The 24896-nt window shown below is 40.7% G+C and overlaps 1 protein-coding gene across 10 annotated transcripts in view; it reads right to left on the bottom strand.

The window, feature by feature from the left end:
* Positions 1-24896, bottom strand: part of PTPN13 (protein tyrosine phosphatase non-receptor type 13) — a 188126-nt gene that overhangs the window by 64178 nt on the left and 99052 nt on the right. For 9 of the 10 annotated variants that reach the window (XM_075127500.1, XM_048847084.2, XM_048847086.2 and 6 more), the window contains exons 8-10: positions 13424-13519; positions 9279-9378; positions 39-261 (exon numbers count right to left, since the gene is read on the bottom strand). In XM_075127500.1, coding sequence (XP_074983601.1) covers positions 39-261; positions 9279-9378; positions 13424-13519 — 419 coding nt within the window. The remainder of the gene's footprint in view (positions 1-38; positions 262-9278; positions 9379-13423; positions 13520-24896) is intronic. The other variant, XM_048847085.2, reaches the window with a different exon arrangement.

Genomic DNA, 24896 nt, shown 5'->3' with positions numbered 1-24896 from the left:
AAACGAATATTAAGAGTGCAAATGTGTTAAAATGTTACCCTCAGTTTTCTTTGGGTCATGGCTGTTTCCAACGCTATCTCTCTAAGAGGGTCTCTAGTGATGTCCAGCATTGACGTCCTACCCAGGTCTCCTGGGTAGAGGCTTAGTCGAGACTGCCTAAGAGCCATTCTAGCCTGCAGCTGTATCATTTCCTCTTCTTGACGCTTTAACATTATTTCTTGGCTTATCAGGTTGCCTTCAGGTGCTGCTTCATACTGCCTACTTAGTTGGAGGGGAGGAAAAAGATACAGTTATGATTAAAATACAGTTAAGCACTAAGACACCATGGTGATGGGTACAGAGTAAGAACCTAGACCAGACAAAGCAGGAATTCTAGTGTAATAATTTTTTGGGACATTTATTTATTCAGTAACTGAGGAGTTAAGGCAGAATATTCCTGGACTAAAACAGCCTACAGCAATAAATTAATATGGAAAATACCAGGAATACTCCAAGTTTCCATCACTGTTTGTCATCTATTGTATGGGAATAAATGTGCAATTGCAGTCTCTCTACCAAAAACAATGCCACCAAAAAAACAACAACTCTATAGCTGGAAAAAAAAAACTAAGAGTGTTCTGATAAAGATCAGACTTCTCTTTTCCAGCAAGAGGAGTGGATAAGTATATTTTAAAATCTGCATTTGAAAGTAACCAGAATGCATAAACTAGATGACATTTAACAGGCTTACATAACGCTTTCAACTATATTCCTGTAGCAAGTCTCTATTAATTATTTAGATGGGACTGTAAGACAAAACATCTTTGCCTGAATCAGATACAGTTTAAAACATTCGGCATTCAGATTCCTGTAAAATGTTGCATTTTAACTTTATCAATCTGCTGGAAAGAGAGATCTTGTCTTTTAAAATCCAAAAAGTCAATCTTGCCCCTTTGCTGGCTTTTGGTAATGTCTATATAACGAAGAGTCGGGGGGGCGGGGCGGAGAAGACATTTCTCCGAAGTGGTATTTGTGAACGACTCAATGCCTCCCGCCTATCATTTGAGGGCAGAGAAAGCTCTGAATCAAGTACTCTAGCCATCCAAGGAGCCTGCCAGGCAAAAGAGGAAAGAACTACTTTTCTTAAGTCAAAAAACAAAAACAAACCCCAAACCACCCGAAACACAAAAACAAAACAAGAACAAACAAAGTCATTGCACGAAGGAAAAATATCCTTTTTTGTGCAAAAGTTATTTTCAAGACTTCTTTATACATCAAAAAAGGGCACAAATATACTTGATTTCTTCTCTTTTGCAGGCTGCTTATTCAGAAGGAATCAAACGTTTGTGGTATATATCCTTGGGACCCACAGCCAGGACTTTTCCATTCGTGAAAAGCACCCCACCTGTTCCCTCTGCTGCGAAGGGGAAGTCCTGTAGCAGATAAGAAGTCTGCTGGAACTGGTCCCCGTCTGGGTGCCCATGAATGGGGCAGAGTACACTTGAGCATTTCCCTCCAAAGGCATGTCTACATTGAAAATTAAGGTGTAACTGTAGTGCAGGTAGGCAAATCTAGCTAGCACAGGTAACAATAGTAGTGAAGATACAATAGCAGAGGCTTCAGCACTCATTGGCTGCCCCAGTACAAGCCGGAGACCCTGTGTATATACTTGGGTTGCTAGCCCATGCCGTTGCATCTTCTCTGCTATCTCACTCATGCTAGCTAAATGAAAGCGAACACTGGTTTAACTACCTGCACTACAATTACACCTTACATCTGCGCTGTAGACATACCCCAAGAGAGCTCCCTTAGGCACATTGCCTCATAATGCTCTTGCTGGGGCACCAACCAATCTCTTGGATGTCATAATTTTACTCATTTTCCAGTCCCGCAAGCAGTCCCTAGCCAAAACAGGGAAGCCAAGACCTGACGTTCCTGATGTTAAACACATATGAAAAAGGTGGGGGAAAAACCACACCCCAAAAATACCCACACTCGCTCACTCTCTCCTCTTCAGGCCATCTTTACACCTCATAAAGGAAATAAAAGCATGCTCACAATTATTTTTTAATCTTTGAGAATCATCTTTAAATTTGAAGGGATGGAAGAGGTTAGAGAGCTTTGTATACTTCTAAAAGAAATTATTGGTCCTTCTACATGCATGTCAATTGTGACGAAATACTAGGGTGATGGGTATCATAGAAATAAATCATCTTAATAGTTACATACCACAACGAATTATGAATTCAGATTATTACACCTTTGTGAAACTGTAGTTAAGGTTTTCCATTATTATTTATTACTATCGAGAGTAAACAAACGTCATAAAAATACAGTCTTTCAGATTAAAATCTGATTTACAGCCTTCTAAGGCAAGAAAAGAATATTGTTGTATATATTTAGACTCAAGAAATTGTTAGATTTAAAAAGCAGACATATTTAGAAGAGATAAAACCAGCTAAGCGGGTGGTGCAGTTATTGACGTTAATTTGTGTGTGTGGTTTCAGAGATGTGAATATATATATACACACACAGAGTATATATATATACACACACACACACACACACACACACACACACACACACACACAGAGTTGCCCTAGTCTTAGCATTTTATTCATTAGAATCACTGTTATGGAAAAGTGTGTGTGTGTGTGTGTGTGTGTGTGTATGTACACACACACACACACTTTTCCATAACAGTGATTCTAATGAATAAAATGCTAAGACTAGGGCAACCATGTCTACATAAGATCAGGATATTCTGTTAAATCTGCTTCACTCTGGACATTAACTGGCATAGAAAATTCTCACAACAGGAGGGATTTAAACAATCAAAAGCAAATTCAGTCATTTTTGAGTTGCAAGCATGCCAACAAATTGCTTAAGATACTAGTATGTTTCTTTAAATGGAGGCTTTGGTGGAAAATAGAGTATTTACAGAAAAAGCTATTTATTTAATCACCTAATCTGCAGCTTCTATTATATTGTTTCCCCTCTCGCATCTCCACACTTTGCTCCATCCTACAGCAGACCCAAGTAAATGTTCATGCAAGATCAAGTAATGAGATAAGGCCTCAGTCCCACAAAGATTTACACACATGCTTATCTTTACATACAGAGTAGTCTCCTGCTGTGAAACTGTTAAAGTAGTTACCCATTCCTGCGGTGGAATTATTCACAGTGGACAAAGTTAAGTATGTATATAAGCCTGGGTAGGATCAAGGTTAAAGGTTGCGCATTGGCTGAGATAAGCCACATTTGGAACATGAGTATCTCTGAGAGTTAACAAGTGGGATACAAAAATATGAGAAGTTTCAACAGGCTATATCAGGAATTGTTTGCCCTGCAAATTCAAAAATGACTTTTTAATAATATATCTACACTATGGTGACTAACTCTATTATTTGGAAAAAAATATACCTATATATTCATTTATTTTTGAGGTACAGCCAATGCATAATACACTTAAGCAGATCCACCACATTTTTATTAAAGGTTTGTTTGCTTTTTACATTTAGAGCTTGGAGGCATATTGGGCAAATGCAACATCTGCACAGATGCAGCTGATTTAATTGTTAAGGTAAATGAACTACAAATTGAGGACTCTATGCAATGATTTACATAGGGAGCCAGCATGATTCATCAGATAGGTCACCAGAACGGGAGCCCATTTTCCCTTCCATTAAATGGAGAGTATTCCTGCTGCTGACCAACTTTTATAAAGACTTTGAGATGTACAGCTCTTTGCAAGGGCCAAATATTATTACTGTACCAAAAATCCCCTGCTGCACCACAACATTGTGCAACCACATGGCCTAGGGCCACAATGTCAGCCTGGATTTTCAGCCACAACCCTGAGTTTCTTGGTCTGTGAGCTGAAGTCAGATCTCAATGAGTTACTTATTAAGAGTGCTGGTGGATGACAAGTCAAGTGGCAGATTAATTCCTATAACAGTGGGAAATGAGTTAATTCATTACCCAATGTACTTACCAAGAAATTACCAGGTATTGGATCAGAGAAGGAAGCTGGGGGAAGGGATGAATTAGGTCTTATCTAATGAAAAGTGCAGCAGAAGGATCAAGAGAAGAACTGATTGAGATAGGACGTACTGAGAGGGATAAGAGCTGGAAATGGAAACCTATCAGCTACTTGGAAAGGAAAGACAGCAGTGGGAGAAGGAGTAGATCCGTATTGGCTGCTGCTCCTGGAAAAAGAAAGGAAGAAGAAATAAAGAGGGGGAAAGAAAAGGAAGAAGAAAAGAGGAAAATAGACACAAAGGAAGAATATACATTGCTATGGTACTGACAGCATTCCAAGAGGCTTAGACAGAGGACACTAGCAATACCCATTACAGAACACAAAAAGGATTAAAAATATTCTTAAGCAATTGAAATGCCTATCGTTTCTGCTAGCTCATTACTAGACCGGCCCTTGTGAACAGCACACTTCTGATAGGCTGAAGATTCTGAACAACTTTACCAATCCTCTGACACAATCTATATATTTCTATTGTCCCAAGTTTTGCATCTATTACAAACCTGCTCTTTTATAATGGTTGTTGCAAGGATAATTAAGCAGGCTGCCCCAAGGGCATGCTACGTGGGCAGTGAATTTTATGAACAAGATACAGAGATTTGTGTTTGTATAGAGATGATCTCTGAATAGTGTCAATCAAAACAAAGAAATGTGCCATCAAATGCTAAAGGGACCACTATGCCATAGCGGCAGAGTCCTCTGGCACCTTATAGACTAACAGACGTATTGGAGCATGAGCTTTCGTGGGTGAGCTTCGGATCCGACGAAGGGGGTATTCACCCACGAAAGCTCATGCTCCAATACGTCTGTTAGTCTATAAGGTGCCAGAGGACTCTTTGCCCTTTTACAGATCCAGACTAACATGGCTACCCCTCTGAAGCTTGACACTACGCCACAGTAACTCATATACACTTCATAGTACCCTGAACTCACAGGACAGAACTAATGAATACATGCAAGATTCCAGCCAACTGGGCATTTTTTGTGGATGGATGAACAGGGCAGGGTTGATTTACAACCCCAAGTAGGGAACAGTAACTTGAAAAAATTAAAACCTGGCAGTCTGCTCTCCTTAGAGGTGTGGGGGTTTTTTGTTTTGTTTTTTCTGAGGCACTGAAATGTACTTCAGTAGCTGTAAATTTCCATAATACGAGAAAATGCATCTGAACTCTGAGAAGTGTTTTTGTAAAAATGGCACCTTCTTACTTCACAGATCTGCTCTCTGAGCTGTACTGTAAGGGCTCGCTTCCATGTCAATAAGAAATTATAGCTATTTTTACACCTGTAAACAAAGTCCATACATCTATTGGAGAGTGAACTTCCTTCTATTCTGCCTCGTACAATCAATAGTAATGTTAACGAAGCTTCTACTGCAGGATCAAATTCTGCGCTGGGTTATATCTGCGCAACTCCACTGTTTTCAGTGGGGCTTCTAAGTTATAATTGAGAGCAAAGTGTGGTTTCAAAATCTTTATACTTTAAGAATCAAGTTTGACTTTCAGACCTCAGATGCATTTGCTGGGCTGGCAGTTAGAAAAGCCATGTCTGATCTTGGGAAGAGAGCAAGCTTATTATGGAAATCAATAAAAACAATAAACATGGTAGCCCACACATTGCCATTTTTGAGTAATTTTACAGAGCAAAATGGCACTTTAAACAAAAGTGGAGAGACGGGCCTAAACAAACTCGGGATCCAAATATCACTGAACCTTGGAGTAAGATCAGAACAGCTTTGAACTTTGCAGAGCTCAACTCTAAGCAAAACAAATGATTTGCATTTTCAAAACAATATTTTTCCCTCTAGATTTCACATCATACAAATTACTACCATTAAATTTACTAAACTTAAAAAATATATACAAAGGAAAGCAAGACAATAAGGTGAACTAAGATAAAGCATGTTCTCACTGGCTTGAAGAAAGACTTTCAGTGTTAAAATCGGCAGCACTTCAACAGTCTGAGTCACTTTCACATATCCCTTACCATAACCGAAATGCCTTGTAAACAAAACCAAAAGATCTCACCCTCTCTCACTGCCTACCTACTACTGCTGCTTTATCCTGCAGTTCAGTCATAATGCCGCATCTGTGATTTTACCATCATTTCCATGGTAATTCTCACAGGATTTAGCAGCAGCAACAGAAGTAGTCAAATAGGGAAAATGATGGGAAAGGAAATGTAGAAAGTTATAAGATTACTCTTTGTGTAGAAAATAGTCTCCTTTCCCCCATTTACTCTGGTAGGAAAGTCTCTTTTGATTTGGAGTTAGAATAAGAAAAGGCACAATAGAAACATACAACACTATTTTCCAATGGGACTCCACGAAACAGGAATCTGTAGCAGATTACTATAAAACTTGCCTTAAAAACTCATGAACTGGCCAAAAATCTCCTACATCAAGAAGAACCAGACCCCTAATACATTCTACACACCTACTGTTTGTGTACACATCTATACATTATATACACATGCATGTCTTGTATGTGTGTGCAAGTATATAGTCATGCAACACAATATGTATCTACTCAATTCCCTGAGAATGTCTCCTACACAACTAATACACACACAAATAAACAAAGTTTTGTACAGAATAATATAATTTCACACAAAATACACATGTAAAAATGTTATAGTTGTCAAATGAAGCACTGAAAAGTTTGGAAATGTCAAAATTAAAATTGTTCATGCAACTTTAATTCTGCTCCTTTGGGCATATGTGTTAAGACACAATTTTTAATTACATGATCACCCATTTGTCCATAGGACCACTGCCTCATTCGGGGCACTGAGTGTATGGTGCACAATGCACAAAGTCTCACTGTTCAGTCACTGCACACCATCCTAGACATGAAGGATTCTCTGGCGCTTTCAAGGAGCCCTTCTACATTCACTGAAATGGCTTCCATTTCCAGGTGTACTTTTCCTTTCTGCATGAGATGAGGTAGGACTGCTTTGCAAGCTGTACCTTAATACGTATGCGTTCACAAACATCTTTCAGAATGAGGCAGGGATCCTGCCACCAATATACCCCAAACAGTTGAGGCCAAGAGTTGTTAAAACAGTCTTTTCCCACTCTCTTACTATACAAAAATATCTGAACCACTTTTGGTTGTACTTTCCAGAGTGATTTGTCATCTGGCAGAGATGAGACATGAAAAATTTAAGCCTGAAAGGTGAAAGTTTGTGAAAGCTTTAAGCAAATGAAAAAAAATAGCACTTTGTAACAGAAACTCTTATATAACCTTAAGTATATAGCAAATGTTGCAACGTGCTCTCACTGGAAGATACATGAAGTAGGACCTGCTTTTTCACTTACACCAGTAACATGCCATTTTAATGAGAAAACGACAGGAAAAATAGTTGTAGATGGTATTGTTGTAGCTGTGTCGTTCCTAGGATATTACAGAGACAAGGTAGGGGAGGTAATATCTTTTACTGGACCAGCTTCTGTTAAACCCTCTCTGAGCTCACACCCCTAGTTGTCACTTACTATCCCACAGTGGAACCCATAGGGAGTATCATCAAACAACTACAACCCATACCTGATGGGGATCCCATCCTGAAAGAAATCTTTCCTGAGCCCCCTCTTCTGGCCTTCAAACAACCCCTCGACCTTTCCAAGCTCATCGTTAGAAGCAAGCGCCCTTCTGACCAGGACACATTAACTCAAAAGCGGCACCAGACTCTGCCAGAACAACAGATGCAAAACCTGCAGACATATCTCCACTGCTACAACGATCAACACCCCCCACAACACACCTTTCAAGATGTCTGTCACAACATGTGGGGTACCTCATCCAGTGCACGAAATGCCCCAAGAACTATGTGGGTGAAACCAATAGTCACTATGCTCTCGAATGAACTCACACAGGAAAACGACAAAAGACAAAAACACCCTATCATCTGTGGGTGAACACTTCTCACAGAGCGATCACTCTATGGTCATGTCTACACTTCACTTTCATCGTTAAAATTTTCATCGCTCAGGGGTGTGGGAAAAACACCTCCCTGAACGACAAAAGTTGTAACGATAAAAAGCGCTGGTGTGGACAGAGCTTTGTCGGTGGGAGACGCTCTCACAGAGACGAAGCTGCTGCCCCTTGTTGGGGGTGGTTTTATTTTGTCGCCGGGAGAGCTCTCTCCCAGTGACAAAGAGCGGTGTGGCCGCAGTGGCACAGCTGCACTGTTGTGAGGTGCGCAGCGTAGGCATAGCCTGTAGCTGACCTATTGGTCCTCCTCCTCAAAGGAAACCTGCACCACACTTTCACAAGATGGGCCTGGGAGCTTAAAGTCATAACTTTGCTAGACACTAAAAACCATGGACTCAGTGGACACTGGATTTATGTCTTATTACAACAATCTATTACCTAAAAACAGCCCCCCAAAAAAGCTCCTTTCCCCCCTATGACTGAAGGGGTGTTAAGAGGCCTCTTCGCCTTGAATGGTCCTTTGAAATATGTGTTAACTAATTATGCTAAACAATCGGTTCCAGCTTGTGTTTAGCTGTGACATTCTGAGTGCCTTTCCCAGACCTGAAGAAGAGCTCTGTGTAAGCTTGAAAGCTTGTCTCTCTCACCAACATAAGTTGGTCCAATAAAAGATATTACCTTATCCACCTTGTCTTAGGAAGAAACAGTGTCCACTCTACAGTATGATACATTCTGGTGACTGTACACCATGGATAAAATTGCCCTACCCGTCAGTTTAAAATTATGCTTAGTGTTACTTGTATAGACAATGAACAATAGCTTATAGTCATCTGTGTGCTGTCTGCAGTAAATATCCTGCTGTATGGCCCTTTGACTCATTTAGCAGTCATATTATAATAAGGGCATGATCCAAAAATGGACAATTTTGATTCAGTCCTTCAGTGTGTCAATATTTTCAATAATCCTCTTTTTAAAAAGGCATGTTTGAAGTAAAAAATGAATACTATACCTCCTAGCAGAAAATATTACCTGAGCCTCTGATAATTAAGACAATAATTTAGGGCCCAACCCAACTTCCATTAATCAGATTCTTACTTGCCATGATTACATTACTACCAGGATGTGTCATGAGACTTCTACTGGAAGCAATACCCACTGCTGAAATGCTGCCACCTCTAGAGTGGAATAAGGCACATGATTTACTACTACTTGCAACACTAAATGGAAGTTTAGGACAGACAGTGAAATAAATGATTTGACTGCAACTAAAGAATAATAACTGTGAGAGAGAGAGCAAGGACTGTAAAATATCATGATTTCACGCAGTTTACCTTGACCTTAGAGGATGAACTTGACTGGATGGAGAGATATCATCAGCTCCTGGTAAAGCAGTACCAGAGTCATCTCTCTTTAAACCCTCATTTCTTGTCACTTGCACATAAAAAGGAAACACAGATAAATTAATACCTGAATGGGCTAGAAACCATGTAAAGGTAATCCTACCTAAAATTCAAGGATTTATCAGACACATGAGATTACTTAGAAAGGATCAGTTTCATATGCACTGCACAATGGCATTACAGTATTAGAGAAATTGGCGTTGGGAAGTCAATTTCAGTTTTCAAAGAGATCCTGTTGTTTTCCCTCTGATGAGAGCTGCATAATCCTTTGAAGAAACACGTTTGCAAGGGGTTTAAAATACCGAATTGTTAATATACTTCTGTAACTTCAAATGTTTCATTGTCAGCTGAGGCTTGAGACATCTGAATACGAAGAGGCAAAACCGATCTATAGAAAGTTATGTGCCCGGAATAGTTTCACAGCAGCTGGTTAAGATTATCTGACTCAGAACAAGGGAGTTAAACATCACTATCTTGTGGAACTTCCACTTTTTATTTTTGCCTCGATTCTTCTCCCTCTCCATGGTTTATGAAATACTGGATTCTCCTTTTTGACAACAGAAGTCCTATTTATTGTGATCTCCATGAGAAAGTCAATATTTACTTATAGTAACATCAGAGATACTGCAGTTAGGGCACAATTCTGCAAGATGCAGAGACCTCTATTTTTAACTCCCACTGTCCTCAACAAGAGGGGATGGCCCAAACCTGTCACTTTGTGGGAAGTACTCAGCAGCTTGCAGAATGTATTTCCTAAGGATATGAAAACAGCAGCAGCATTCTCAGATATGCGTCACTGATTACTGCTGTGTCATCTAAGTGGTTCCCAAACCTTATTGGTTCACATGTCCACTTCTTAAAAAATTGATGTTTAAAGTACCACATACAAATTTCTGTGTGTGTCCCCATTTGTTTTAGGTCTTAATAGACTTAAATACTTCCAGACTCTACAGTAAAATAAAGGCCCAAGAAAGCCTAACGTGTTTGATTATAACTACGGCTAGCCAGAAAACAAGAATTCCATTTTGTGAAAAACTTTGAGGTGTCCATATGTTTTTGTTCTGTTGTGGAACAAAACCAAGACCTTTTGGAACCGAAAGAGAGAGACCACCCCAGAACAGCTAGTAGCTTGGTGCTTAGCACTTGTACCTGTGACATAGTAGACCCAGGTGAGTACCCTAATCACAGAGGTATTTCTCTGTATTTCTCTCTCTGGTTTTGACTAGAAATTCCATCCCAGGCCTGAGAAACCTTCCCTACAAAAAATTAATCAAAAGTAATACGTTTCTGCAGAAAGTTTTGGTTCCGATGAATCAGTATTTCCCAACAAAAAAGTTTCAAAAAAGTTCCCGACCAGCTCTAATTAGAACATCCTTTTTATACATCTCAGGTTTTTTGACAGGGCATGAAAAAGAAACACAATGAAGCAGCCATTATTATGTACGATTTGTTAACTCAAATTACAAGAAACATTTATGATGTCCTGTCATATTTTGGTGTGTGCTACTGAACTATGTCAATGGTTTGAGTCTGTAACTTGTCTAATTTAAATTGGAAGTTCCTGTTAATTCTGATCTGGATTATGGCTGAACAGGAGCTAGAGTTCACATTGTTTGCCTTTACAAAATTTAAATCAATACAAAACATTCAGAGTAGTTATTAGGGAAGTGGGGGGCAGAGTGGCATTAATGAGAAGGGGGTCTGTGGGTAAAAGGGCAGGGGGCTCTGGCATGGTGCATCCAAAAGAGAGAAAGGGGACTCCCGGGGAGAGGGCTCTGGTACGTGTGTGTGTGTGTATAAAAAAAGGAAGGAGGCTCAGAGGTGGAAGAGCATGTGTGTGCGTGCGGTATGTGTGTGTGTAAAAAGGGAAGGGAGCTCAGGGGGGAAGGGCATGTGCGTGCGTGCGGGGTGTGTGTGTGTGTGTGTAAAAAAGGGAAGGGAGCTCAGAGGGGAAAGTATGGAGGCAGGGGAGTGATGGCTGGAAGAGGGGGCTTCTGCTCCAGGAGGCCTCTTGCTCCTCAGCTGCTCTGCCCCCTCCTCCTACAATGCTTGGCAAATTTCATAAGGGCTCCCCTGCTGTGAGAAATCTCAAATTGCAGCCAGCTGGCCACTCTACTGCTGAAGAGCCAGGCTTTCATCCACAAGCCCCAATCAACCACCGACATTCCCACCTTCCCTGTGAAGACAAGAGGGAATTTCCCATGAGCTTCCATCTCCCAGCCCTGCAGGGGCCAGACTGCAACTTCTGAAGGGCAGGAAGTGTAGGTAGCTGCCTGTGTAGGGGCCCTTCCCTCTCAGCGCTGAGGTTGCAGGTTTCGTAGCCACTCTGAACTCGCCCTGTGTATGACCATCTTTTTGGAGAAGAGGAGCTCCGGTGGCACAATAAGAAACTTCACGAGTTAGCCTCACTAGCTTGACCTGTGTGACTCAGGGAAAGCTGGAGGCTAGGCCAAGTAGAAAGCCAGCCAGCTGCACACCAGATGAGAAGACAGCACCCATCTGCACAGCCACACTGCACAACACACTACTAAAGAAAATTACTTTGTTGGCATGGTCAGCAAGTATTACTCATCATTATAGCTGAAAGCAGGCATTTTCTGGTGAGTTGCAGTGGGTGCATGGACTGTGTGTTTGAAACGGATAGGGGTCTGTTTGTTTGTTTGTTTATTTGAAGAGATTTTGGCATACCACTTCCAACAAGCTCACATACCACCAGTGGTACATGTATCACAATCGGGAACCTTTGATCTAAGTACATTAAAGTCTTCTCCATTTTTCCCAAAGATTGGAAAACATAACAGTAGTTACAAGGAGCAACATATTTGCAGATGTAGCCATTATGGCCAGAATGCAATTCTCATTTCAAATGACATCAGTGGAGATATAATTACATGCACTGAGATTCAGTCACCATACAGTTCTCAGATGAGATGGAAATGCATTTACCAAACCGTTTGTCTATAATTTTCCAATTATAATATCCCAGAACTGAAATGCATTCACCTTTAGGAGTTTATGCAATCACAGCAAGTGATTTGCTCTCTCAAGGTTTTGCAAATTTATTTTCTCTCTCTTCCAATTGTCTCGAAGTAAATACCTTTGTTGTTCTTTGTAATACTAACGCAGACAGAACAAAAAGTCAAACTGGTAAATGACTAATTACCAGTAAAATATTAACGGTTTCAAGTGAAAAACTTTGTGCTGTGCTGGCTATATTATGTAATTCCCTGTAATTCTGACCATATCATCCCATCTTCTAAGCCTTTTTCACTGGCTTTTGCTCTCCTTCCACAGTTTGGTCAAGCTCTTTGCCCTTACCTTCGAAGCTCTGTACAGGTCTATACTGTTACTTCTCTGCTTCAATTCACTCTACACCCTTCTTGCTCTCTGTGCTACTCCATTTCCTCTCTTTCCTGCATGCTCCTTTTGTCTACTCTTGCATTCCTGTCTTTTCATTAGCTCAGAACATCTTCTCTCATCTTGTGCATAGAAAAGCCTCCCGCACTCTCTGGACACTAACCACTTTCCCTTCACTTCAACACTAGCCTCTGAAAGTCCCCGCTTTCACAAAACTTCCCTAAAATTAAAACCTCCACCAATGCCTCCATACAGTTGTCTGGTATCACACATCTATCTGAGTCACAATATAAACTCAGTGGGCCAAAATCACAGAAGAATTTAGCCTCACGTCTTTCATAGAGGGCTATGTATAGTTATGGCTATGTACAGCTATAAATACTACTGCTACTACTGCTGAAAATTCAGAGGACATGACCAGTCTTATTTACAGCAAACATTGTAATAAAATGTTAATTATTTCCACCACTTCCTGTTGATTTCCCTTACGCATCTCCAATATTCCAGATCCAAACCTATATTAAACAGACTACAAATCATGCTGAACTATGTAAGATGATCTCATATAATTACATCTTCATACTGTTCTCAATTACCAGATTTTCTAGTGTAGGTTTTTGTTTTCTGCATACTCATCGGATTTTCTTTTAAATCTTCCGTGTGTGCATTTGTTTACTTTCTTTTGAGTTGGTCTTTATTTTATTTTTCACAGGTCTTACCTTGTCTGCAATCTGGCTCAGAAGAAGTAACGGATGGACTTTCACTGGAGGTACTATAGACGTCGCTGTAGTAAGATCTGTACCTTCTCAACGGTTCTAAAAGTTGAAGGCAAAGTGTTAGGAAAGCAAAGGAACAACAATTCTTAGGCAAAATCAAATGTGAACGGGTATTTTAAGCGACCCCCTCAGAACGTCTAAACATTTCTGTGGCCACAGTTTTAAAACATAAAAACAGTCCCTGAATATTGTGCTGCCCCATCCTGCCTGAATATCCTCCTTGATCCTGCACACTGTTCAGTCTCTCTTACTTCCTTCTAATCTCTCAGCAGACCCACCTCTTTCCAAACTCTCTTCTACAATGACTCTCACAGTAAACTTATCACTGTTAGTTCAACTAAAGCCAAAGCTTTGTTACACAGCTGGACAGTACTGAGTACAATGGAGCCTTGATGCTTTTTGGAGGGAGGGGGACTCAAACATTTTCGTAATAAAAATAAAATACGTATTGAAGCTGTGGCAGAGTGGGATATGATACTATGTACTCTATTTTATACGACATGTGGAAATACTGGCACTAATGCTTCCCTAGTCTGGTCTTGTCCTGCATCCCAGGCAGCTGCCCTGGGCCCGAGACAGGTTTTTATTTTTTACATCATGTTGAAGGACCATCATAGAGCAATCTGGGGTTCTCTCTTTGAACGAACCAACTACTGGCCCACCCATGACATAATGGTCCTTCAACATGAAATCTCACGAGGGACATGAAGGAAAAGGATGACTGGTGGATCAGGAGCTTCTCAGTTTGAGTACATGGCACAGAAAAGGGTGTATTTCACAGCAGGGTCTGATCTGTGCAGGGAGCCGACCATCATGAGACACAAGAAAGAGGGCTGGAGGGATGCTGCCCAGCCTAAAACACAGAAAAATTTCAGACTTGTAAACAAGGTGAGCTCAGACTAGAAGAGGGTGGGCCTCAGGACTTCGTCAGTTTCAATTCTCTGTAACTCTGCAATGCTTTAAGAGTAAAGTGAGTGAAATTATGAAATTCCTTCACTAAGCCTGTGTTCCTTGCGTTCCTGCTACACACCTTGTCTCTGAAGGGCTTAAACAAGTAAGCCCAGAGTGACCACTGCCTAGGCAGGACTGAGGGAGCATATGGAAGCACCTGCTGGGGCTCAGGAGGTCTCAGGGCTTGTCTACACCACAAACGCTACAGCAGCATAGCTATCACACTGCAGCTATGCCAGTGTAATGCCATCATGTAGACACTTGCGACAGCAATGGAAGGGGTTTTTCCATTGCTGCAGTTAATCCACCCCTTCAAAAGGCAGGTTGATGGAAGGATTCTTCTGGCGACCTAGTACTGACTACACCGGGGCTTAGGTTAGCTCAGTTACATCTCTCAGGGTGTGAATTTTTCATACAGTTTTCATCCTATTTTATGTAAATCTATCTCCCTTATGTTCCACCCTCAAGCTTGATGTCATCTTTTCCTGCATCACGTCATGTAATATCTAACCAACTCTAAAATCCTCAGTGCAAGAGCCATATCCTAATTTTCCTCTGTAAAGGGCAATGAAGACTACTAAGGTTTTTATTAATACGAATATAAAATATTATTTAAATTACCAGTAAATGAATTTGTGTGTAGAACCACAATTTTGTAAAGCAGCACAGACTTATAGCCTTTCAGAACCAATATAACACTAACGTTACATCTTTATAGTGGTATTTTCCCTGTGGTGACACAACGGGTTTGTAATCACATGCTATTTCTGATTTTCCTTCAACAGTGTTCAGAATAAGTTTACTTTTTTTTAGCATAAACCATGACTGATCTAGACGTACATCGCTCATCTTTGCCTTACTCTCATATTGAAGTGTGCTCCAGCAAAGCTCAAATAGTTTCTCTGATTGAAAGCTAAATAAATAAAATCTTCCTAGTTCCAATGGCTTGGCATAAGGGCTGTAGGGAGGATGGTATGAAGAACTGAGAAGGGTATTCAGTTAATACTAGTTCAGACTGATTTAAACACATACATCAGGCTTAAAGAAAAGATTCTACTTCCTTAGCCCAAATGTCAAACATTTACTTTTTCTCAAAAAAGTTACCTGCCCTCAATTTAATACCAACTCCTTAAAGAGAGACAGTACACAAGCATTTTTAGTCTTTTTTCAAAAGGACAGAGCAACTCAGTTTATGCCAGCTGGTTGCCTGAATATGAAAAAAAAAAAAAGGGTTTAAGAAGATTGCTGTATATTACAATCAGTAACATTTAGCTATTTCACATATCGTAACCAATTATAGCAACACCCCTAGCTCATGTCAAGCAACGGATACCAAGACAGAAAATTACCGAGTTTTCTGCCACAACAGTTTGCAAGGAGTGGATCTAGTGTTTCAGATACAATAACTGTTATACATAGTCCTGTAGCATTATAAGATTCAAAGGGACACTGGGTCAGGTAGTGTTGCCCCAATATGTTGACTGTGTTTTAAAAACAAATTTCATTAAACTCTAACATACCAATATTCCTGTTGGGAAGGCTTCCTGCAATTGAGAACAACTACTAAAATAAATCTGTGAAAATATTTCTTATTTGTATATACAACATTCTCATCAGTATTTGCTACACAAGCACTGCTGCATTGAATGCATGAGAACCAGAAAGGGAAAGAGACTAGTTTGCAAGGTAAGTGAAATGTAAGAAATACAAAATGGCATGATTAGAGAAAAGAAAGGCCCCATTCTGCAAGTTGTTCTGTGCAGGCAAATTTTGTCTTGGGTTTGTAACAACTCCATGCATGTACCAACCACTTGTATATGTTTCAAGCAAGACTTCAGTCTGACAAGGCTGGCAAAGATACCGTACCAAAAACCTGGTACCAAAATACTGAACTCAAAACCACGGCCCCTCTTATCAGTAATTTGTTCATTATAGATTTTCAAGTGTGTTAAGCTGACTCCAGGCGGGAAAATTTAAAAGGTTTTAATAGTCCATCTAGTCAATAATCTGGGTTTCCCAAACTGAGAACTGTGGCTCGGAGGAGTATAAAAAGGAATTATTGGGGGTGGGGAAAGGGTGTCACAAGGAATATAAAAATTTGCAACAAAATAAATTTCAAAGGATAAAAACCAGATACACAAGGTAAGACTTGTGGTGGTGTTTTCCTTTAGGGGACAGCAGGACACCTGACTCTACAAAGAGATGTAGGGCTTTACTGCTGACTTAGCCTGTTAGAAGGTGTTAAAACTCAGCAGCAAACTAGCAGGCAAGCTCCTCAGCCACGGAAGATAGAATAAAGCTCCAACCACCATTCGGTGTAGGTCTCTTTCTTCAAGGCTGGTTTTATTAACAAGATATGTAAAAAGCTCCAAATAATGCCAGCACTGTGTGAGAGCGGGCATTCCACCAGCTGGCAAGGGAAACTCTTTCCCCACAGGCCCCAGCCCCTGGTGCACAGGGAGCCTGCCATGGTTGGGGAGGGTCATGTTAAGGCAGGATGGGGAGTAGCTGGAGAGTGCTGCTCTTTGGCTATACCCAGCTGGCATATGGTCCCTGGGTCCAGGGCAGGGAATCAGACCTGCCCGTGGTTAGGTCTCAGCTTCATTTCCCCCTCTGCTGGGTTGTTCTGAGTGGCTGTGTGTTGGGAGGGATCCCATCTTTGCTAGGGACTCTCCTAGGCTCAGGCAAAGCCAGTTGGGCTCCTATCCTGTTCTCCATGGGGCTCCTATAGCCAGAATTACTCTCCCACTCCTCCCTCTGCAACGTAGCATGAGGGCAGACCAGCAGTGAGGAAGCTGCTAAGCAGTTGCAGAAGAGAGGAACAGCAGCTTCTTCCAGCACTGCCAGCTCACACCAGAGCTGTTCCGGGGGCAGTGGGTGAAGCAGTGATGGGAAGCAGCTGGGTAGCCTGCATCTCTTGTCACCTCCCTATGGTGAAAGGACTGATTCAGATGCTTCAGTTTGAGGCATCATCAAGGGTCATAGACTGGACTCCTCTACACTGTAAATTTGCTTACACTACAGTATAATACTGTATATTGCATCTACTATATTATTAATACTGGGCAAAATCATGAAATCTTTTTCTCAAGGCAAAATCATGAAGTCTTTTTACTCGGGCAAAATTCCCATTGACTTCAATAGACCACATTTGGATTTAACTTGGCAGTGGAATGAGAGTTTTGCCTGAATAAGTAAAAAAACCAGAGTTTCCCAACTCTCACAATATTCAAGCCTCACCTCCTGGCATCATCTGATTGATTATGTGGGAATCTTAGCTTTCATTTTAAAAATGAAAGCAAGTTTCCAAGGACTGTACTCCACAGACCACTCAGACTAGAAAGTCTTAACACCATGTCCCTCCGAAAGGCTCAAAACCAGAAACAAATAGAAAGAACCCAAAGTTTATTATTTTTGAAAAATATCATGATTTTGGGGGTTCCGACTTGTGAGTTTTGAATGCCTGTAGTTAAAAATGTTGAAATATTGAACAGGGATTTCTGGATTAAGCCCACTCTGCAGTAATATTCACATGTTACACAAATTATTACACTACCCATTATATTGTTTCTTGTATAAACTAATGCAATATTGTAATGTTTAGATTTCAGTGTTGTAACTAGGGTGGAGTCTCCTAATAACCATAATGTCTCAATCATTTAACATCTTAGTAGATCCACCTTGAATTAAAATGTCTTATAAACAGAACTGGTGAGCTGTTAATTAAACTGTAAATTACAATGAGGAGCAGCCACAATCTAGCAGTGAACAAAGTATTATGGCTCGCAAGCCAGTGCACATGGTTTGCACTTTTTCAAGCTGCCTGTCAAAATCAGGAAAGCACAACCTTACAGCAAAGCACTTAACACTAACAGGACACACCAGGTACCCAAGGCAAGATATGCAAGCCCAGACAAGTAACACACAGAAAGGCTCATCCCAGCCAACTGCACAACAGAAATCAAAGACCCACATTTAGCATAGAATTTTGTCATCCTGAACACATGACTCAAATTACAGAGATACAGGTTTTCAAATGCAGTATTACAAAAATTACTGGCTTTACAAAGCATAGAGAGAAGGAGAGGAGGAGGAAGAGAATGAGAGATGGGGGAGTTAAACAAGTATTGCAGAGGGATTTTTTTTTTTAAGAAAGATGGCTAAACCATTTCAAAAGACTATTATTTAATAGGAAAAAACCCAATACTGTGAGTTCTGACCATTTTTCCCTTTAAAGGGACATAGCCAACTTAAATATGGCCCACATTAAAATGGTATACAAAAACCCAAGCTTTTATAAAGCTTAAGGTCGTTAGAATGGTTTCCATATTTTTAAAAAAAAAAAAATATTTCAATGAAAGCATTGCAGTGTCTGGAGCCCAAATACTGAAAGTTAAATTGGGCTATAAAGAAAAGCAAGACCAACTTCCCTGGATTTTCACTGTTCAAATCAACAAAAATGCAAAAAAAAAAAAAAAACCCAAAAAAACCAAAAAAACCCCCCCAAAGAACATGAAGTGACAAATAAGTCAGATTTTAAAGAGTCATTAAGAAATCCTGTGATTTAAAATTATGGTATTTTTTTCCCTCTGTTGGAAGCCAATTTACAAAATCTTTGTGGAATTCTTTATGTAAGTGAATGAAACATTATCTCCAACATATAAAATCATTTTATTTTTCCACTCTTCAGCCACTAAGATATAATTCTTGAACACTGGTCTAACTCAAAAGTTCAACCCTCTCCATATTGGACATACCAATCGTGACAATCCATTTTACCAGCACTAACTTTTTAAAACCATACTTAAGCATGAGGATTACACGTGCAGTTGTGAGATAGATGTCTGAGCAGAGCCTTTTTGGCTGTTACACAGAAACAATACATTACATTACTCACTTATAGCAAACTCAGATCTCCTGCTAACTAAACCTGTGTACAATAGGGCAAGTAACTAAGGTATTGGAAGACAAAATATGTATGTCATTGCCTTTCTAAGATTAGTTCATAAAAGTATCCAACTGTTTAGTCTATAGCTGATTGGTGTTGACATTTTTATGGGGAACCCGAACCCCCCAGACAATTCATGAACATTTTTTATTCCAACCCCAGCCACCTTTCTGACCAGCTCCAGATTAGACCAGAGGTCCCCACAGTACAGTCTATGGCGCTCTGGTGGTCCACAGTGCACTTGCTGAGAGCTGTCTGGACACATGGGGCTTCTTCTCCTTGTTTCAAGCTGCTACAACACCTTAAAAGACATCTTAAAGAGAGATTTAAAATGTTCCTAACATCACTCTTCCATTTCCTGTAGTTGCTCCGGGGATGTTATGCAAACACAGACTGGATAAATCAGGTGGGTCTTCAGGATCAGAAATGGAATGACATTAGTTTCTGAGATAGTTATATTGAAACTCTGTATTGAGCTGTGTAATTCAAGAATACCAGATTAAGGCCATTACAATGGACAGTGTAACTACTTTGCACATTTTGAAAGAAAACAGAAACGCAAAGGTATATAAACCGGGGATGGGCCCAGAAACGAAACCTGAGATCCAACCTCTCTCTTCTTCATTATCTGAATGGGAATCTGAATTTTGCAGCTCACACCAACCTGTAAAACATCTTTAAAAATTAGCAACGATGCAAGTACTATTTCTCATTAATATCCTCACTGCGCATGTGAATGATTGACATACATGACAAAACCCTTGCTTCAACTTTCACATTGTGTGTTTCAACTTCTGCATCACCCCCATTCCAACACTGCACCTAAAACTGCAACTCTCAAGGGCAACCTAGTAAAAAGATTGTTATGTGATGAGTCTATTTCATTAACAAGGTGAGGTTCACGCTCCTGCATGAAAACATTTCAGTTGCACAACTCATCAGCTCAGACATTTCTTCAGCCATGTAAGAGGACTGTAGCATTAATGCTGCAGTCTCACTGAATACTTAGCCTGGATTCTTGTTTTCATTGCAAATGCCAAACATTCAAAAGCTTAGCGAGAGTAATAAGAGCAAAATATCTTGATATTAGGTACAAATGAGCAACTAGTAATTCTGGTGTGAAATAGGTTCACTTAAGTACTCCTTATTTACTTATCCACATTAAAGGAAACCAGTTTTATCCAATTCTCCTCCCAACAGTGAGGAGTAGAGCCAGAGGAATGTGGATTGGTGCTTTGGCTTTTGGGAGGCAGAGCGCTGCTCCAACTGAGCTGCTATTCTCTTACTACAGAAGCAGAGCACAGAAGAAGCAAGCCCACCTGAATGCAGTATTGCTAATTGCAAATAATAAACAAATTTGAGTTGGACCACAAAAATCATGAGACTGGCTTAAAAATCACGAGATTTAAGCTCATGAAAGCTTATGCTCAAATAAATTGGTTAGTCTCTAAAGTGCCACAAGTCCTCCTTTTCCTTTTGCGAATACAGACTAACACGGCTGTTACTCTGAAACCTTAAAAAATCTGGATTCTTCTCATTTGCCTTCTGGGTTTCGAGCCTTTATGGGTCATGTTCTTCCAGCTCTTCTCTACAGTCAGGATAGTTAGAAACTTTCATGTTATAAAAAGTAAGCGGTGCTATCACATCACTCCAGAAGCTGGGGCTTTAAGAAAAAAATCCTGTGTCACAAGACTTGCAACAAAATTGTGAGAGCTGGCAGTAGTCTGTGTGAAAGCAGCCTGAGAGAGATTCCAACACCATGGAAAATATCAGAGGGGCCGCGGAAGTGGTTTACTAGTTAATGGGTGAAAGCCTAAGGTATCATAAAAAGTTTTGTTTTACTGTGGTAAGTTGAGAGGGGGAAATGGTGGTGGAGCCAGGGGACAGACTGAAAATAAGGGAAAGGTGTAATGCAAGAGAGCAGAATGAATGGCAGAGCAAGAGGGGCAGGGGGAAGGACAGAGAAGAGAACTGAGGAACACAGTGAGAGGAGGAAGAGACAAGAGACCAGACTCCTAGCTATACAACATGTTGTCAGTCACACCTAGTGGTTGTTTCAAGAAGACACTGAAAAGCACAAAGGGAGGGCCAGATCAACTGGGATAAAGGTAGAAAAACTGAAAATAAAAGAAAGAGGGAAGAACTGAAGATGGCTGTTGGGATTCTTTAGCATTCAAATGCTTCCAGATTGCACATTTAATAAAAACTTTAATAAAAACTATGGGATGTTTTCTTAACCTTCCTGGCCTCTTCACACCTGGATTCAGCAAGATCAACTTCTGCCATTCATAATGACAGGTTTCAGAGTAACAGCCGTGTTAATCTGTATTCGCAAAAAGAAAAGGAGTACTTGTGGCACCTTAGAGACTAACCAATTTATTTGAGCATGAGCTTTCGTGAGCTACAGCTCACTTCATCGGATGCATCCGATGAAGTGAGCTGTAGCTCACAAAAGCTTATGCTCAAATAAGTGAGCTGTAGCTCACGAAAGCTTATGCTCAAATAAATTGGTTAGTCTCTAAGGTGCCACAAGTACTCCTTTTCTTTCTGCCATTCAGGATCCCTCCCCTGTGTCTTCCCTGCTTCCCCATTGCATTCACAGCATGCTACAACACCAGTGCTTATCTATACTTCCCTACTTTTGTGCCACAAGATCCCTTCAGTGCATAAGCAAGCAGATTCCTGGCACCCCCTCTGCATCCCATTTAAAACATGAGCTTAGTACTCCAGAATTTTGAAGACCACCATGTCAATACTGCTGAGAGAGACATGCATATCAATCACAGCAATAAAGCAGTTTAATTTTTATCATGTTTACCCTTGAAAATGGTAATTAAACACAGCAAAAAGTCATAAACACATAAAAGGATGGGGGAGGGTACAAATAGACTAACACGGAAACATCACCAAACTGCAGCATGCTATACTGCCAGACACAATCAGGGGCAGGCCTGGGATCTAAAAACCAAAGTCAGCTTTACAGCTTTGTGTCTTTCAGAAGATACCATCAGTTTCATAGTTAAGAAGGTAGAGAAAGTGAGGGGTGGGGAGGAATGCACAATGCTAACCATGCTCTTTGAACAGCAAGCAGTGCTTGCAAAATGTACAGGGTAAATGACATTTCCCACTCTGTATGATGACGCTTGCCTGCAGGTGCCAAGCAACTGCCGCCAAGTTTCCAGAGAACAACAAAACTAATTATTCGCTTTGGAAAGACAAATTTACTGCTCAGCTGCATAATGTATTATAACTTCACAACTGGAAATCCCATGACTGCTCTGAGATCACAAAAAGAAAGGTACAAACTGCAACACACTAAAAGATGTCCCAACACTTGAGAAACAGCAGACATACATGGACAATGAATATGGACATTGAAAACATCTCCTTTCCATCTCCTCACTGTCTGCCAGCCTCTGTGCTGTTGAGGAGGATGAAAAACTTGGGGAAGGAGAATATCAAACTGGAGCAGAGGGAAACAATCCCATAGTTGGGACGCTCCTTCCAGATGATGTCACGGAATCCTTGCACACTGAGGATACCTCTCCAGGGGAGAGGAGAGGACCCCTTTTATTAGGAAGAGATGGGTAACAGCAATGGGGGATATGGTAACTAGAAATACAGGGTCTGTAACGACTGGGAGAACCACATGGTGAAATGCCTGCTAGGGGCAAATGTTGCGGACCTCTTGAGACATGTAGACAGACTTACGCACAGTGATGTGGTTGCGGTTCATGTAGGCACCAATGATAGAGGGAAAATTAGGGAAAGATTCTGGAGGCCAAATTTAGGCGGCTAGGTAAGAGGTTGAAGTCCAGGACCCCTAAGGTAGCATTCTCTGAAATGCTTCCAGTTCCACATGCAGGGCCAGTTAGACAGACAGAGCTGTAGGGTCTCAGTGAATAGATGAGATGATGGTTTACAGAGGAAGGATTTAGGTTTATCAGGAACTGGGGACCCTTTGGGAAAGGAGAAGCCTATACAAGAAGGATGCGTTCCACCTAAACCAAAATGGAACCAGATTGCTGGAATGTAAAATTGAAAAGAGGCTCAAATTACGTGTATATGCCAAATTAAAAAAAACAAAAAAGCAGGAGGAGGACCAAAAAAATGCCACCATGGCTAAATAACAAGTAAAAGAGGTGGTTAGAGACAAAAAGACATCTTGTAAAAACTGGAAGTCAAATACTACTGAGGAAAATAGAAAGGAACATAAACTCTAAAGGAGTAACAGTCCCAAGTTGCAATGGGGGGAGGTTTAGGTTGGATATTAGGAAAAACTTTTTCACTAGGAGGGTGGTGAAACACTGGAATGCATTACCTAGGGAGGTGGTGGAATCTCCTTCCTTAGATATTTTTAAGGTCAGGCTTGACAAAGCCCTGGCTGGGATGATTTAGTTGGGGATCGGTCCTGTTTTGAGCAGGGGGTTGGACTAGATGACCTCGAGGTCCCTTCCAACCCTGATATTCTATGATTCTAGCAAGTCAAGTGTAAAAGTATAATTTGGCAGGGCCAAAAAGAATCTGAAGAGCAACAGCAAAAGACAAAAAATAAATAGCAATTTTTTTTTAAGTACATCAGAAGCAGGAAGCCTGCCAAATAATCACTGGGCCACTGGATAACTGAGGTGCTAAAGAAGCACTCAACGAAGACAAGGCTGTTGCAGAGAAGCTAACTGAATTCTCTGCATTGGGCTTCACTGCAGACGATGTGAAGGAGATTCCCACACCTGAGCCATTCCTTTTAGATGACAAATCTGAGGAACTGTCCCAGATTGAGGTGTCAAGAGAGGTAGTTTTTGGAACAAACCAATTAATTAAACAGCACAAGTCACCAGGACCACATGGTATTTATCCAAGTGTTCTGAACGAACTTGGATATGAAACTGCAGAACTACTACTTGTGGTATGTAACCTATCGCTTAAATCAGCCACTGTAACAGATGGGCTGTGGATAGCTAATGTAACACCAATTTTTTTAAAAGGGCTCCAGTGGCAATGCTGGCAATTACAGGCTGGTGAGCCTAATTTCAGCAAATTAGTTGAAACTACAGCAAACAACAACTATCAGACAAACAGATGAAGACGATATGTTGGGGGTAGAGTCAAAATGGCTTTTTTAAAGGGAAATCATGCCTCACCAATCTATGAAAATTCTTTGAGGGGGCCAATAAACATGTGGATAAGGGTGATCCAGTGGATATATATTTGAACTTTCACAAAGCCTTTGACAAGGTCCCTCACCAAAAGCTCTTAAGCAAATAGGCAATGATGGGATAAGATGGAAGGTCCTCTTATGGACCAGTAACTGGTTAAAAGACAGGAGACAAAGCGTGGGAATAAATGGTTAGTTTTCACAATGGAGAGAGATAACTAGTGGGGTTTCCTAAGGGTCCATACGGGACAAATGCTTTCAATATATTCGTGAATGATCTGAAAAAAGGGGTAAACAGCGAGATGGCAAAGTTTGCAGACAATACAAGACTACTCAAGATAGTTAAGTCCAAAGCTGACTGT

Source organism: Caretta caretta, chromosome 4 (assembly GCF_965140235.1).
Source record: "Caretta caretta isolate rCarCar2 chromosome 4, rCarCar1.hap1, whole genome shotgun sequence".
In the NCBI taxonomy this organism is placed as follows: Eukaryota; Metazoa; Chordata; order Testudines; family Cheloniidae; genus Caretta; species Caretta caretta.
The sequence above is the reverse complement of the archived record's forward strand: the minus strand, read 5'-3'. Positions and strand labels throughout refer to the sequence as shown.